The 15,683-nt window shown below is 49.8% G+C and overlaps 1 protein-coding gene across 1 annotated transcript in view; it reads right to left on the bottom strand.

Annotated features, from left to right (window-relative positions):
- Positions 1–10,155, bottom strand: part of PTPRJ (protein tyrosine phosphatase receptor type J) — a 38,887-nt gene extending 28,732 nt beyond the window's left edge. The window contains exons 1-6 of the mRNA XM_087821881.1: positions 9,943–10,155; positions 8,431–8,661; positions 6,198–6,458; positions 3,733–3,984; positions 2,215–2,436; positions 466–732 (exon numbers count right to left, since the gene is read on the bottom strand). Of these exons, the coding sequence (XP_087678007.1) occupies positions 466–732; positions 2,215–2,436; positions 3,733–3,984; positions 6,198–6,458; positions 8,431–8,572 (1,144 nt within the window). The 5' untranslated portion in view covers positions 8,573–8,661; positions 9,943–10,155. The remainder of the gene's footprint in view (positions 1–465; positions 733–2,214; positions 2,437–3,732; positions 3,985–6,197; positions 6,459–8,430; positions 8,662–9,942) is intronic.
- Between the last annotated feature and the right edge of the window lie 5,528 nt (positions 10,156–15,683).

Raw genomic sequence — 15,683 nt, 5'->3', positions numbered from 1 at the left:
ACAGCTGTGTCCTCCTTCACTGCAACGTCAGTACCTCAGGGACAAGGGGACATGAATGTCCGGGTTCTTTTTGTCTCCGTGTAGCAATTCGCTCCAGGTCCCTGCCACACCAGAATGATCATTACAAGCACAGGCTGGAGTCGAGACACCCCACCTGTCTAATCCCACCTCCGTCACCTGCCAGGTGTGACACCTGCCTACAGCCCCTCCTCTCTCAGCCTTGGCTGCCTCATCCGTAAAATACCCCAATGGCAACCCCGTCACAGGGCTATGAACAGTAAATGAGACAGGGCGAGGAAAGCGCATCACACACGCTAGGCGTGTGGCAGGGTCAGTCCACGATCCAAGTCCTGTGGATGCACACACTCGGCTCTGCTTTCCCGGAGGGCAGGACCAGAGCCTTGTACCCGGGCCTGGAGCATGGCAGGCAGGTGAGAAAGGTGAGCAAACAGCGCATGAACTCACGGGTGTACACCTGGAGGGAGGCCGGCACGCCCGCGGCGCCGCCCTGCAGGAAAGGGCTCACGGTGATGTTGTAAAAGGTGCTGGAGCTGAGCGGGGAGATGACAGCCCGAGTCTCGGTGGCGTTGAAAATTAACAGATTAGTCTCCCCAACAACCTGAATCTCATAGGTGTAGACAGAGGACGAGTCATTATCATTGAGTTTCCAGGTCAGGGTCATGCTCGTGGCAGTGATGTTTGCAGCTTCAAGGTCAAGAACCCGAAGGGAATCTGTGAAGACACGAGAGGAGGTCACAATGACCAGAATGGCCAAGCCAGAGAGAGACGCTGTCGTCGGTCCCGTCATTCAGCCTATGAAACACTCTCAGCAATGGCTCCTTCTTACTCTACACATTTGGGTTTGTGTGTGTGTTTTTTAATATATTTTTATTGATTTCAGAGAGAGGAAGGGAGAGGGAGAGAGAGATATAGAAACATCAGTGTTGAGTCATTAATCAGCTGCCTCCTGCACGCCCCTTGCTGGGGATCGAGCCCCCAACCCGGGCATGTGCCCTGACCAGGAATCGAACCGTGATCTCCTGGATCCTAGGTCGATGCTCAACTGCTGGGCCACGCCGGGCTGGCCCACTCTACACGTTCCAACCACAACACACACAAATGTATGGGGGTCCCTGCAAAGTCAGGCACCTTCTTCTATGAAGAAACCGCCTGGCCAACTGCAATGGTATATAGTCGCTCAGTTCCCCTTGCGATGCGGTGGACTCCTCAGTGGGCAGCTACAGTGCACAGTGACCACGCGTTCGTTCCCTGTGCAGCACCCAACCCCCTCGTCCGAACAGCACCCCGCACCTCCCTGGTGGGAGGGAGTGCCTGTCACCCATGTAGAAGCTAGGGGGACAGCGTCTCCCCTCCCCAGCACAGAAATCTGAGAGCGGGTGTGTGACACCTCTCCATCTCGGGACTTTGAATCCTGAGAGAGCGTCACCAGGTCCAATATGTTCAGCCCTGCAGAGTTTCCTGAATGCTAATCCAGCCTCTGTCCTCGGTCCTCCAGCCCCCACCCTCATGCGCTCTGTTCTGTGGGCCCATGACAGCCTTTCAGAATAGATGTATTCTTGGGTAAGACAACCAGAGTCAGGGCCTGCTGCCAGCAACCAAGCCCCCGCGAGCTGCAATGCTGAGCGTCTGCTCCCAAACCCACAGAGCCGACCATGTGCTCTTCCAAGGACGTGTGTCTCGATCATAATCGAGATTAAAACTCCTGAGGGGAGGGTCCAGGCATCTGTTTACCCCTTCACAAGCACCAATCCGAAAAGCTTTCCCATACTGGTCAACCTACAGAGTGGGGTGCTGATAAAGTAGAGGTAAAAAGCGGCCACGCGCATGTCACCAAGTTCCCATAGGAAGAGCAGCGCGCTTCCCAAGGTCAGGACAAAAGAGAAACTCACGCTCTTAACCAACACGGACAAAATGAGTATCAGTCTGTAAGAAAAAAATTACACCAGCTTGTCTCACGTGCAGAGAAATGCAAGGAAAACACAAGGCAGGATCCAGGTCTGCACACAGTGCTCTCCCTGTGCTTCATCGAGCTCAGCGAAAGAAGCATCTTGGCCACAGGGTTAAGGAGACTCTCTACGGGTCTGCTCTGCCCAGAATCTCTTCTGGAAAACTCCGTGTGGCAACAAACCCACTTGTGAAGCAAGAGATAACTCACAGAGGAGAGAACTTTGTGCTAGAAATTCTCCAACATACTTGTACTGAATTCCACGGCCTGGGACTGTCCTTCCACGCCAGCTGGTGTTTGAGAATAAACGGTGGCCTTGTACCCTGTGCCAGGCTTTAACCCAAGAAGCCAGACCTCCGTGTCATTCAGACGATACACGGAGGATGGGTCCTCAGGTTTCAGTCGGTATTCATACACAGGGCCCAGGGGGCTCCCGGAGATCTGGGCCGAGCTCTCTGTGCCATTGGCATCTGTTTCAAACACAAAAGGCAACGTTAGCTGTGAAAGAAGCCCACGCCTGTCTTCCTTCAGTCCCCGCAGTCAGCATCCACATGTCCCACCCCCCCCCCCCCCCATGCCTGGAAAGGCCCGATTCAGGCAGGTGCCTCACTCTGCGCTTTTATCCAGGAAGCAGCACAGATATCTGTGCTGCTCTTCCCAACTCATCTGCCTCCATCTCTCTCCCTTCTTTCAGGAAACCACCTTCTCCCACCAAGGCCCGATGTGGTTTTCCAGGGACAGCCACATGCGTCAAACGTGGTTCATCAGAACCCGCTCGAGCACTTGTTCCCCTGGCCCAGACCCCTGCTGACGGGGTGGCGCAGGGGGCTGCTGGTGGCCATGTCTCCCTGAGTTGTGCAGAGGGAGCCAATACCAATAAAACCAGTGAAAAGAAAGAAGCAGGAAGAGGAGACCAGTGTCACCCCCGTCGCTTTCTTGAAGGCCCGGCTGCCCACGACGGGAAAGATACACGAGCCAGTAAGTTGTTCTTTAGTCTAAGCTATGGAAAGCCTGGTCTCTGCCACGTGCAACCAGGAATCCTAACACCTACTTTGCAGTTCTGTGTCCTTAGGTGTAAAATGGGGGTGAATTACTTGTTCTTCTCAGTTCACACAGTTACCCCAAAAATGCTATGCAATCTGCAAATGACTACCCGGCTGTCAACACAGGAGATGTCTGCTAAATCTGCCTTGGCATCCCTTTTCTCAGGGGGTGTGGTCAGTTCCTCCAACTGGCCGGTGCGGCTCAGATGATTGGGAATCTTCCTGTGCACCGAAGGGTTGCCGGTTCGATTCCCAGTCAGGGCACATGCCTGGGTTTTGGGCTCAATCCCTGCTAGGGGACATGCAGGAGGTGGCCGATCGATGTTTCTCTCTCCCCCTCTCCCTTCCTCTCTCTCTAAAAATCAATACAATTTAAAAAAATCTTTTTTTAAAATGGCTCTACTTGGGTTAACACATCTGTTATTTGTTCAGCTGAATGTTCGAAAAGCTACAGGGGGCAGCTACATTCCTGGATGACAGCCTCCAAAAAGTTTGATCCCCCCCCCCCCATTGCCATTCTGAGCCCCAATGGGCTGACATGTAAAATAAAAATATTTTCCCTCCTTCCTCATACAGGTGTGGGGTCAAACTAAAACGTGCAAAAGGAGCCCACTACAAATTCTGAAACTCTATACAAATATAAGAACAATATTTTTTTTTAAGTATTAAGTTACTGAAAGGCAAAACCAGCAAACAGACAAGAAGCACAAGCTTGTAACCCACCTGAGCCACGCCCTCCATCCAGGGTGTCTCTTTGTGCTTTACTTGATTCCGCAACATACGGGGTGACCTTATATTTAAACCCTGGCTTCAGGTCTGAAATATTGACTGCTAAGTTTTGATTCAATTCCTCCTGGCTCCCTGTGTCTTGAAGGAGTATCCGGCAGGTGGCAGTGCCATGATCATTCCCCCAGGTAAGAGCAACTTCTGTCACACCCTTGGAGAAGACACGAAGACCAGAGACTGGAAGTGGCCCTATTTTAAAAACACACAATGGGCATTGAGGGAATAAGATACGTGGAATCACCTTTCATTAAGAACGACCGGGCACAATTCCATCATTCATTGCACAGAGGGAAAGTATATGCCATATGCTGAAAAGGGGGGAAAAGCATGAATCTTAAAGCCAAAGTTTTTTAGGATCTGTACTAGTCTCCAAGACAGTGGACCAACAGTGATTTGACACTCTGCCCAACTGTCCCTTTTAAACAGCAGCATTTAATTATATCTGTTGTAGACACTGGGAACAAAGCACTGAATAAAGTGATCGTTTGCTATGTCTAAAGGTCTCTCGTCGAGACTGTACAAGTAATATCATTTCGTAACACACCAAGGCATTTCTACTAAGGAGCTCATCACTGCCTTCCAAACCCAAGGGGATTCTTCAGAAAACTTCCAACCTGTACTATCCCCACGCCATCCCCTCCATCACCTGATTTGGCCGTCAGTGACATAAATCAAACCATTTCAGCCAAAATGACATCCAATCCCTTCCTTTTTACGATGAGAATATCTATGGAGCTACAGAGAGGCGGGTGTGACTTGCTCAAGAACACACACTTGGTGGCCTTGGGGGAACTAGGCCCCAGGGCTCCAGCCTTAAGCATATGGAAGCACAGGTGGTGTTGGGGACAGAGCAGAAGCCCTGCCTGTCCTGAGGTCTGCAGGTGGCTGACCCTGAGACACCAGCCCAGATGATGGCCAGCCCCGTCCAGCTTCATTATCAATGTTCCTGATGCAAAGATTTCTAAACTGGCTCACTCGTATGCCTTTTTTTTTTTTTTTTAATGGACCACCAACACACTAGCCAGCTCAACGACTCTGGGTACCTGTTATGAACATCATTGTAACACAGGGGTCAGGAATCAAGCCCCCTGGGTTCCCACCACTTGTAACTCTGGGATCTCATAAGAAACGTAACTCAACTCTTGCCCTATAGTTCCTTCCCCCTAACCCTCAGGGTCCCCATGAGGACAAAAATCACGGACTGAGGACAGCCAGGCACACAGTGCGTGCTGAGTAAACGGTAACTGGTGAACACAGCCTGTCCCCGGGGCTGTGAGGCACAGCAGGATCCTCAGCCCCCGCCGGATGCTTCCCGCCAGCTCGCCGCCTCCTCTTTCCCACAGTCGGTCGCCGATTCTCTAACCCCTTGTCCCCAGAACGATCTCGAAATTCTGTCTTCTTTTTAGTCCCGAATTCTCTTCTACCTCCGTCTTTTCCTCTCTTTCACAATATAATATGGAAACCTTGATTCTGATGGGGGTTTTTTTCCCCTCTAAAACTGTGCTCAGAGGAGTTCCGGGATTTTTTTTAAGGTCCCTGAGACACCCTATCCCTTAGCTCCTCTCTCTCCAGTACGTTTTACTTAACTGGGCTTCTGGGAAAGGTTTTGCTTAAATGAACTGTTTCCTGGCTGGAAAAAAACAAGTTGAGAACCACGGGTCCCGCGTTCGCCTGCTCCATGTGCAGAAGGCACTGGCCCAGCGGTCACTGCGAGCCATGAGCAGCGAGAGGGCAGGCTCGTGGCCTCACCAGCCAATGACATCGCACCCCCGGGTCGGAAAACCAACAGCAGGGCCTCTTTTTTAAATGTTTGCCTCCCCTCAGCTTCAAAAGAGCTTCTCATCTCTTTTTTATATTTTTGGTTCTTTTCAGTTTTAAAAAAAAAGCTAAATTTGCAGCTCTAACAGACGGCTCAGGATATTGACATCTGGGCTAAATACAAATCTAAGCTTAATAATCAAACGTCGCTGGGTTCTTTCCTTTGAAACACACATTCCTCTATAAAATATGCCAAAATTTCATCCCTAAGAAAAACTCCTGGACATATAAACAACCAACTTTCCTGGGGAGCTCAGTAGAAGCCTTGTAATTACTGACGCCATCAAAACACATTTGTAATGAGGGATCTCCGCTCCCAAGTCCTCGAAGAAAAGTATGAACCAATAACAACAAAAGATTTTTACAACCCAACAGGTGGAATTAGTTAAAGCGTCCCAAACACAAAGGGCCTTCATACTAAACGACAAGGTGACCCAAACTTCTGGGTCTAAAACAATACAGAATCCATTTTCCTCTCCCAGTTAATGGAAACCGATCTCTTTCAACAGGCAACTTGAGTGGACAGGCTCCAGGCTGCAGGGCAAGAAGGAGTGATGGTCATCGCTGGGAGCTCGCTGTCTTACCTGTTGTGACATTTATAAACGTGATATTTCCCAAAGCCCCACTTATTTCTGGAGTGATGGAGAAGGTATATAAAGTCGCTGGACTTAAGCCTGGGATGTGCACACTGCTTTGATTTGCACCAGGAATCAGCCGCTGATTTTCCGTCTCACTCTTTACTTGGTACTTGTATTGAGACGCAGCTAGGTCATCGATCCTCCACGTTAGAGTCACACTGGTTGGACCGATGGAAACAGCATCCACGGCATACACAGGACTGGGTTCTATTTCAATATTGTTTCCAAAGAAAAAGGAAAGGAAAAAAACTGTATTTACAAAAGCAAGGCCTGATCTGCACGTCCACTTTCCAGAAGTGAATTTTGCCATCACAGAATTTCATTTCTCTTTATATAGTCTCCTGGAATTTCCTCCAATAAAATACATTCAGCCACGTACAGATACACGTACGCATGTGTGTTTGTGAAACAGAAGGCCTTAAAACAGAGACGAAATGACAGAAGTCGGTCGTGTTGGCTGTGACTTGAACAAGGGTTTAACGTGGATGGAAGCCATTGCAAACAGAGCCCTCAGAGGCAAAGGGAGTCTATCCCCCGATTCTCAGAAAACAGCCGTGTGTGGGGAGGCGTCGCACGGTGCAGAAGCATCCGATAACGTTTTTGCCACACCCTGGAATCGGAGTAAGCTCCGTAACTGTCTGGCATGAAGATGACAAGGGACAGGATCACATAAAGAGGGAAGGACTGGTCTTAGCATCCAGACCTGGACATAAGGACCTGCTCTCCCCCACCTTCGCTGTGTGACCCGGAACCGGTCCCTTCATACCCCTCAGCTTCGGATTCTGCTGTTGACAGCTCTAATACACTGTGTTAAACACAAAGGATCCTTACCAAGGCGCCATAAAGTGGTGGACATGGTCACTGGATACGGACATTTAAAAAACTGGGCTCGGAGTCCTATCCTGCTAGTCCTGTGATTTTCCTCAAAGTCTTCTCACCTCTCTGAACCTCAGTGTCATCATCTCAAACTGTACGTGAGAGGGCCTTAAAACTATGCAAGGCATGCCCTGGCCAGTGTGGCTCCGCTGGTTGGAGTGTCATCCCATAAACCGAAAGGTTGTGGGTTCAATCCCCGGTCAGGGTACACAGGAGGCAACCAGTTGATATTTCTCTCTCACATCGATGTTCCTCTCTCTCTCTTTCCCTCTCTCTCATCCTCTCTCTCTAAAATCAATAAACATATCCTCGGGTGAGGATTTTTTTTAAAGCCTATGAAAGTTATTACGGTTATTAACAGTAGCCATAACTTCAAAGTGGATGTGTCCTAACTATCGTCAAGGCTGAGGCGTAAGAACCAGCAAGAGAAGCAGCACAGCCACGAGGCCGGTCTTCTCAAGGACGCAGGGACTGACCCTCAGCATGCGCATGGCCTTCAAATGCCAGCACGGACAGTGTGGTCTCGTGGCCCACAATTCAATACACTTCATGCCAGGAAGCCCCTCCAGACTTGAGCTTCCTCTTGCTGGAGCGACAGGTTCACTACAGTAGCACTTCTGGCAGCTTATCGCTGTGGTGTCAATGACAGCCAACGCTGACGGTGGTGAGGGGGTGACAATAACCACAGTCACACTGGTGGAGGCAGCTAGATCAGCAGCCCTCCGGGGGCCCACGTTCCAGGCACAGTACCAGGTGCTGGCCACACATGCACTGGCTCGTTTACGCTTCACAACAACGTCATGAGAGAGTCTATAGATCTGTTCTAAAGGTGGAGAAATGTGTTGAGAACTGAATTTTGTTGATTCGAACAGAGATTCTGGGAAGGTTTGCAGGTTCTTAAGTTTCATTAATCCAGAAAATAAAGCACTTTTTTAAATGTTTTTAAAACGTGTGTGTGTATAGTTTGTTGGTTTCTGTGTTTTTTTAATAAAGATGAGGAAACTGAGGTCTAAGAGGACGGGTGGCTTGCCCAGAGTGACAGAGCTAGAGCCGGGAAGCCCACCGGGGTCTCTGATTCTAGGCCTGTGCTCAAAGAGCAGGCAGAAAGGGGGCGAGAGCAGCGCTCAGAGGAGCCGGCATCCCCGCCGCCGGGCAACGGGGCCAAGAGTGGGGACAAGAGGGATGCAGGAGGTTGCTTTTTACTGCTGGAGCCCAAACCAAGTGATCTCAAAGACACTGCAGGTATGAAGACATTTACATTCTCTAAACCCACAACCCATCCCAAAGGAAGAGTCTCGCTCACTTGTCCACACTTCGCAGCAGAAACTAGAGCCATCCAAGGATCTGACACGATAGCCCGTCCCAGGAACCAGCTCCGTGAGTAAGGCGGTGCCGTCACTGCTCAGGGTGAAATTCCGCTTATTCTGGCCTCTCAAATCGGTCATATTTATTTGTGAACCGTTTTCTGGCGCCTTCTTAGCATGAATCTTGATGGTTGTAGATGTGGCGGTTGTCTCCAGACCACAGGGGATGCCTAGGACACAGGAGAGAAAAACAAAATGCAGGCTAATAAAATGGCACCTCCACCATATGCTCAAGATACAACAGATTTTGTATCAGAATTTTTTAAATGCATCAGCGTTCCCTCTTCCCTCCTTCTCCTGCTCTAAAATATCACCTCTATGCAGAGGTCTTCTTCTTTCGCACCAGTGATTCACGGCTGCGCGAGGTACCAGCTACTGACCGAACAGGTTAACAAGGCAGAAAAGGCAACTGCAGCACTCTCCCCGTGTGTGCACAGACTTTGCATAATTACTGTTATTAACTGAGATTTCTTTATTATAAGGTTTCAGAAAGATCTGCCCCCTCTACATGGTACTCTGAGAACAATCTAATTATTTTATCTCTACGGTTCACACACTTTGGGATTTTACCAATCCCAGGGGAAACAAGTACCCCCACCCCATTTTTTTTGGTCTTTTTTTTTTTTTTTTGCCTTAAATAATGTTTTTATTTTTTAATTACAGTTGGTATACAATGTTATATTTGTTTCAGGCATACAACCCAGTGATTAGCTATTATTTAACTTACAAAGTGATCACCCAAAAAGTCCCCAAATTTTGAGGACAGACAAAAGCTACCATTTTTTCCCAAAAGGTACATTTAAAAAAACTACCAACTAGTATTACCTTTCTTTCTTACTGAAACCCTGTACAACCAAAACAATTATTAAGTACATAATCCCAAAATAGGCAGCGCTTTCAAATGAATACATTTAGCTTCATTAAAAACTTACTCTCATAGCTTTATTTTTCTCATTTTACTATGGACCAGGGAGGACCTTCAATGGACCAGCACTAGAATATGTGAGTGGGACCCAGCCCTCCACATGGAAGCAAAATATACAAGAGGCTGTCTGGTTTTCTAAAGGTTATACAAACCCTGTACACCACTTAAAAATCATGGAGCTATGTAGCAACCCAAGAAAATACTTATGGGATCACAGCACATAAAGTAAATCATACTGCACTGTGGTATCACGGTTTCAACTAAGTTGTTTTTTAATCACCGTGGATGTAGGTTGGAAAAAAAAAATCACAGAAAATACAAATTTCTTATTTGTCCAGGTTCACGATGGATTGAATTGTTTTTCCCACTAACCGTATCCACCCCTACCCCACATTTAAAGAACAATTGGAAACGGAGTTTTCACAAATTAGCATTTTCTGTGATTTTCACATTGCAGTTAATGTTGCTGCGTCCATCAGGGGGCAGTCGCAAACAACACAAGAGAGGAGAGGGAAGTGGTACTTACTACTACAGGCATCTGTGCACAAAATCTGTAACAGAAAAAGAAAAAGGAAGTCAGCAGATTCACTCAGCCATGGAAAATGCAAATCAGAAATAAAGCAGCTGAGAATTTAATGATGGGGCGGGGTGCTAAGAAGTCCATTAAGCTAAGGCCTGCTGGCCAAGGTTAGGGTGTGGGGACACTGAATTCGGGAACTCAGCGTAAGGGTGGGTCAAGGACAAACAATGGGAGGCCCGCAGGCTGTTGGCTTGCCAGTGTTTGTCCTCACAGATACACTCCCTCCTGCCACTGCATCATGAACTGAGTTTGAAGGACCCAGAAACAGGAGTCCAGATTCTCTGGCCAGAAAGAGAGGAAGGCATGACCATGCGGACCCTTCCCCAGAGTCATTTCCAGGTCTCCTTTGCAGGGTGTAAAGCCAGATGTGGGACAGAAGAACCCCACTGGGCTTGGGGTTTTCATTGTGCAAAAATTCATCTTCTTCCTTCTACCAATAGGTGGCAGTATTCTTTTTTTAATCCTATGGCAGGCAGCTTTGGGAAAAGGGAAGGTTTGAAACAGATGGACCTTAAAGATTTCGTAGTTGACAGTGTCTCCATCTGCCATCTTTAGGTCCCTGGGGGTCCTCAAAGATACTCATAATGATCCATAAATTATTTCCCCATACTTTAAAAGCCGAAGTTCTGCGTCCTATTGTTTAATAAACACGCCTTTGGTTAACAGGATTTTTCAAAGCATGATCCTCATGAACAGAAAAATCATCAAAAGGGACCCTAGTGGAAAACAATGTCCTCCAACTTCCCATCACTCTTAGAATAAACTTTAAGCTCTGAGCCACAGCCCATGGCCCCTCTGCTCTCCTCGCCCCCTCATGCCGTTCGCAATGTTCTCGAAACTCGTTCCCCCTTAGAGCCTTTAGGGATTTATTGGCTTCTCCGAAACACTCTGGCCAGGCCTCCCCATGGCACAGCCTAAAATGCCACCTCTTCAGCGAGACCTTCTCCAGCCAACCAATGGAAGTCAGTGCCCTTCACTCTCCGTCACATCACTGGTGTGTTTTCTCCTCAGCATTTACCTCAATTATTGTCAGTCTCTTCCAACCAAACTGTACACTCCACGAGAACAGAACCCTCACCTGTGCCCTGTGCCTAGAATGGCACACACAGCAGGCACTCAATCATTGCCACTGAAGAAAAGAACAAGCCTCTTGTTTCGGAGAGGAGGCAATCCCAAAGGTCCAGATATGGGCAAAGACGTGCCCCCAGGCTCCAGGGCAAGGCCAAAGCTGCTGGGTCCAGGAGCCTGATTCACCAGCCCAGCATCCCTTTCCTGCATCCCGCCATTTGCACCTGTCAAATGGTGAGGGCAAGGGCAACGCCCATTTTCATCTCGTGGGTTGGGGAGGGACACAGAAGGAAGGGCCTGTTCCCAGTCCCGTGGCCCAGTGGCCCAGTGGCCCAGTGGCCCAGTGGCCCAGGCACCAGTGCTCAGAGGGCCCCAGCACTCCTCCTCTCTTTCCTGACTCCCTGCAATGGGGCCAAGTCCCAATTCTCCCATCCTACCCACTCCCCTCTCAAACTTCCATCCCCACCACCCACTCTACCCTCACGCCCTCATCATCTCAGGCCTAAACTCTCTCAGCTCCCCTCCTGCCTCCCATCCCGCCCCTCAAACAATGCTATGCGTCCACCCACCGAATCCAGGCTGGGTCACAGGAGAGGGAGGAAAGCAATGAGTTGCTTACTAGACAAGTAGCTCAGGGCAGCAATTTTTTTTTGCCCATTAGCTGGAAAACATTAAACCCTTGCAGACAACACCCCAAAAGATACCTGGTATGGTGGGCACTTTGTAAATACATATATATATATATACATATATATATATATACACAGTATTGATTTCAGAGACAGGAAAGGAGAGGGAGGGAGAGAGAGAAACATCAATGATGGGAGAGAGTCATTGATCGGCTGCCTCCCGCACACCCCCCGCTGGGGATAGAGCCCAAAACCTGGGCATGCACGCTGACCAGGAATCAAACCGAGATCTCCCAGATCGTAGGTCGATGCTCAACCACTAAGCCACGCTGGCCGGGCTGTAAATACTTTTTAAAAGAATACAATCAGCAGAAAGCTCATCTTTCTAAAATTGGCTCCAAGCCTCGGTGGGCCTGGGAGTGGAAATAGGAAGAAACCCATTTCCACAATTTCAGACACAAAGCCCCAAAGTTAACTGCAGAAAAAGGAAGTTGGGGACAAGTTTCCAGAAGTGAGAGCTAAACGTGGTAACGAAAATAATCTCAGCTCCTTCCCCTTCTAAGGGGACCCAAAAAGGCCCTGGTGGTTGTTAATCATAAAGGATTCCGCTGCAGTCGCCCCACCTTCAAGGGCCTTTCCCTAAGGTCCCTCACCCAGCAGCTCCAAATCCTGGTGGAGGAAGAAGCAAGCCTTGCACGGAAGCCATCTCTCTCAGGAATATCATCCCGTTACAGATGAGGACACTGAGGCTCAGAGGACACAACCTAAGGTCACACAATTCCCTGGCTCTGTGCATGTGCCCCAGGCCCAGGAGGGAAAGATGAAGAGAGCAGCTTCAGGATGGAGATAAAACCAGGCTTTCCACTCTCTATGTCCCTCTGGGCAGAAATTAAACCAGATAAAGTATGCAGAGCCAAGCCTAGGCCAGGGACACAGGGATCCAAGGCCCTTTCCCCCCAGTGACAAAACCAATGAGCAATCTGAAACTCAGAGTCCCCACATGCTTAAATCATTGAGCAACAACTCAGTTACAGAGGTGGGCGCTGAGGCCCAGAGACAGCAGGTGGCTTACCCAAGGACACACAGCTGGTAAAGAAGCACCAAAGCCAGAACCCAGGTCTTGACCTCTGCCTTGACCTCTACCACTCTAGCCAAGCTTTCCCAACCCCTTCTCTCCTGAGACGCTCACCTGACCTGGAGGGAGTACTCGTAGTCACCTCCCTTCTCGCCACTCCTCTACAAAGTCACCCACGCAGATGACCCAAGGCTTATGCAGGTCCCCACACCTGCATAAAAGGAGCAAACCCTGAGATGAGAGAGATTAAGCTCCCTGACTTCGCAGGAAGACATACCAACTTATGAGAAAAGAGTTCTGCCAAGGACTTCCAGTTACCCACCGCCCCAGGTACAGTAGAAACCCACTGATCAACCACATGGCCGGGCATTAACTGTGACTAACAACGCCCCGCACCACACGGAGGGGTCTTCTCCCTGGTCCTTCCTGCGGGCTGACCCTCACTGTGGAGTCCTCTCTCCTGTCCACAGCTCCCCTCCCCCAGACAGGTCCTTGTTTCACAGCCTCCTTTGGTTATGCTGATGAGCCAAAGCTCGCTCTCTCCTCTCTGGGAACCACCACCAGTTCCCCAAACCGGGCCCCAGAGAAAACAAAACTATTGACAGCTGCCCTTGATGCCATCCCAATTGGCCCAAGGCTACAGCCATCCCATCAGCGGTCCACTCTGAACACTGGACTCTTCCTACACGACACCTACTCACAGGGCTCTCCCCAGCTCCTGGACATATAAGCATTACCCCTACATACACACCAAAGCGGGCCCACGCGTCATCTCCTCCCCTCTCTGCAAGTCCCTCCCCATGTGACTGCCCCATGAAACCTGTCGCCTGGTCTATAAACATCAGAATAACCTCTGACCGCTCCCTCCTCCATCCTTCCTGGGTACACTCAGCGCCCATATCCTAAAAATGCTTCCTTGCCCAACACACCTTGACCTTGACGTCCCACTTCCATACTATGACTACCTTTTAAACCAACTCCTCCTAACCTGCAGCCCTGCACAACAGAATCAGCCTCACCCTAGGGCTCATAAAGACTCGGACCACTTCCATTTTTATTTCTGAAGCTCTCAGGACACGCCTGTGCACACAGAACACAGTCATATCTGCTGCACTGCATTTTTGTTCCCATCTTGGCAGAGTGTCCCTGTGACTCCATCTATAAAATCCTTCACTCAGAATCTAAAAGGCCAAGGCCTCAACTGGAGCCCTTTGTGAACAGCAAAGTTGAGAGCCAGGCCCTGTGCCTTCATCCACACACCTGGCTGCCTCTCTCCTAGGCTCCCCCTTCCATGCACCGCGAGGAATAAATGACAGGGCTAAATCAGACTTTCTAAAACATGCCAATGTTCGTCAGGGTCCTGGCAGGGGCAGGTGACAGGCGCTCTCAACCAGGGTAAGGGGGGAGAGTTTAAAGGGGTCTGCGTACAAGGATGTGGGTGGGGTAAGGGAAACCCGGTAAGAGACGGCAAGGGTCCTGAGGCAGCAGGGGAGGGAAAAGACAAGGAGACAGGCTGAGGGCTGCCTCTCCCCCCACTGCTGGCTGGGCCCTCCTGCTGGGCTGTTCCATGGGAAGCTGAGGGCCAAGGACACCCACTGGTGTAGAAAGGTCAGGCCCCTCTCTTGGGCAGTGAGGGGAGGTGGGTAGGCGGGGTCTGCAGGGCCACAGGGAAGATCCAGGGCCCAGAGCTCATGTCACATCACCGCTGAGGGCCTGTGAATCTGGTAGGCACAGCCCAACAGTGATCAAGCGCTTCCAGTTCAACTTCCCCTGACACTTGTGAGCTCTGGGACTTGAGGGTCTCACTAAGCCATCGGTTTCATCGATCATAAAACACCCGAGGGATACATGCAAGGCAGATCCCACGTCCGAGTTCTCCTGAGGCTCCAACAAGACAAGGTTCCTACATTCCCAGCTTATCAACCCTCTTCCTGCCTCATCAACCTCCAAAGCTGTCAGTCTTAGCTCATGTGATGACCTTCTGCCACGGCTCCAGCCGCCAGGAGCTCGGCAGGCTCTGAGGCCTCATGCCTGTTCCTGCAGCCTTGCACTGCACCAGGCCCTGGGGAAGGTGCCAAAGGTGCCAAGGGCGCTTCCGGTGTTTCTGACTTGCCAAGAGCTCACAGGCAAGAGAAACCAAAGAGCGTGACCGTGCAATGTGGAGAGGCAGCCAGAAACCACCAGCGGAATAGGCAGGGGTGCCCAAGGATCTGGTGAGCTTGGGGGACAGGGAGGGAGAGGCTCAGGTGGCTTAAAGGTGACATACAAGAGAAAAATGGTAGAAAACGCCACCTAAAGAGCAACCCCATGTGGCAATTTAATGCTGGTTGGTTCTACCTGTTGTAATATTAATTAAGCCCTAACTATTGGCCCATCACTGTACTACAGGTGTCATCATCTCATTTAAGCCTTCCAACAATCCCAGGACGCAGGAACCTTGCAGATGAAGAAACTAAGCCCCGGAAAAGTTAAGCTCCTGACCTGTCATCTTACAACTAGTGAAGTCTAACGTTCCAGCCCAGGTCTGCCTGACGCTGAAACCCTTGACCTTAACCACCAATGTGGTTCGTCCCCGGACAAATCTCAGCTGAGACCACGGAACCCAACCCAAAGGCGATCTCAGGGCTGCCTGTCACAAACCCTCGCCTGGCATGAGCCCTGGGGACAGGTTCTATCAAAGCACTTAAACTGACTGAATTAAAAGGCTTCTGTACTGCTCTCAACAGGGGCAGTTTGAGGCTAAATTCACAGATCTGTGAATCTGCCTGGATCTTAGCAAGTGACAAACTTTGGGCTCTCTATCCCACAGGATCGGTTTTTAGGGATGGGGAATGAGTGACTGACTAACACAATGGGTAACAATAGACTCTATCCCCCCAAAACCAAGCCCACACACCATATGACAATAGTTATTT

The sequence above is a fragment of the Miniopterus natalensis genome, chromosome 11 (genome assembly GCF_054644295.1).
Source record: "Miniopterus natalensis isolate mMinNat1 chromosome 11, mMinNat1.hap1, whole genome shotgun sequence".
In the NCBI taxonomy this organism is placed as follows: Eukaryota; Metazoa; Chordata; class Mammalia; order Chiroptera; family Miniopteridae; genus Miniopterus; species Miniopterus natalensis.
The sequence above is the reverse complement of the archived record's forward strand: the minus strand, read 5'-3'. Positions and strand labels throughout refer to the sequence as shown.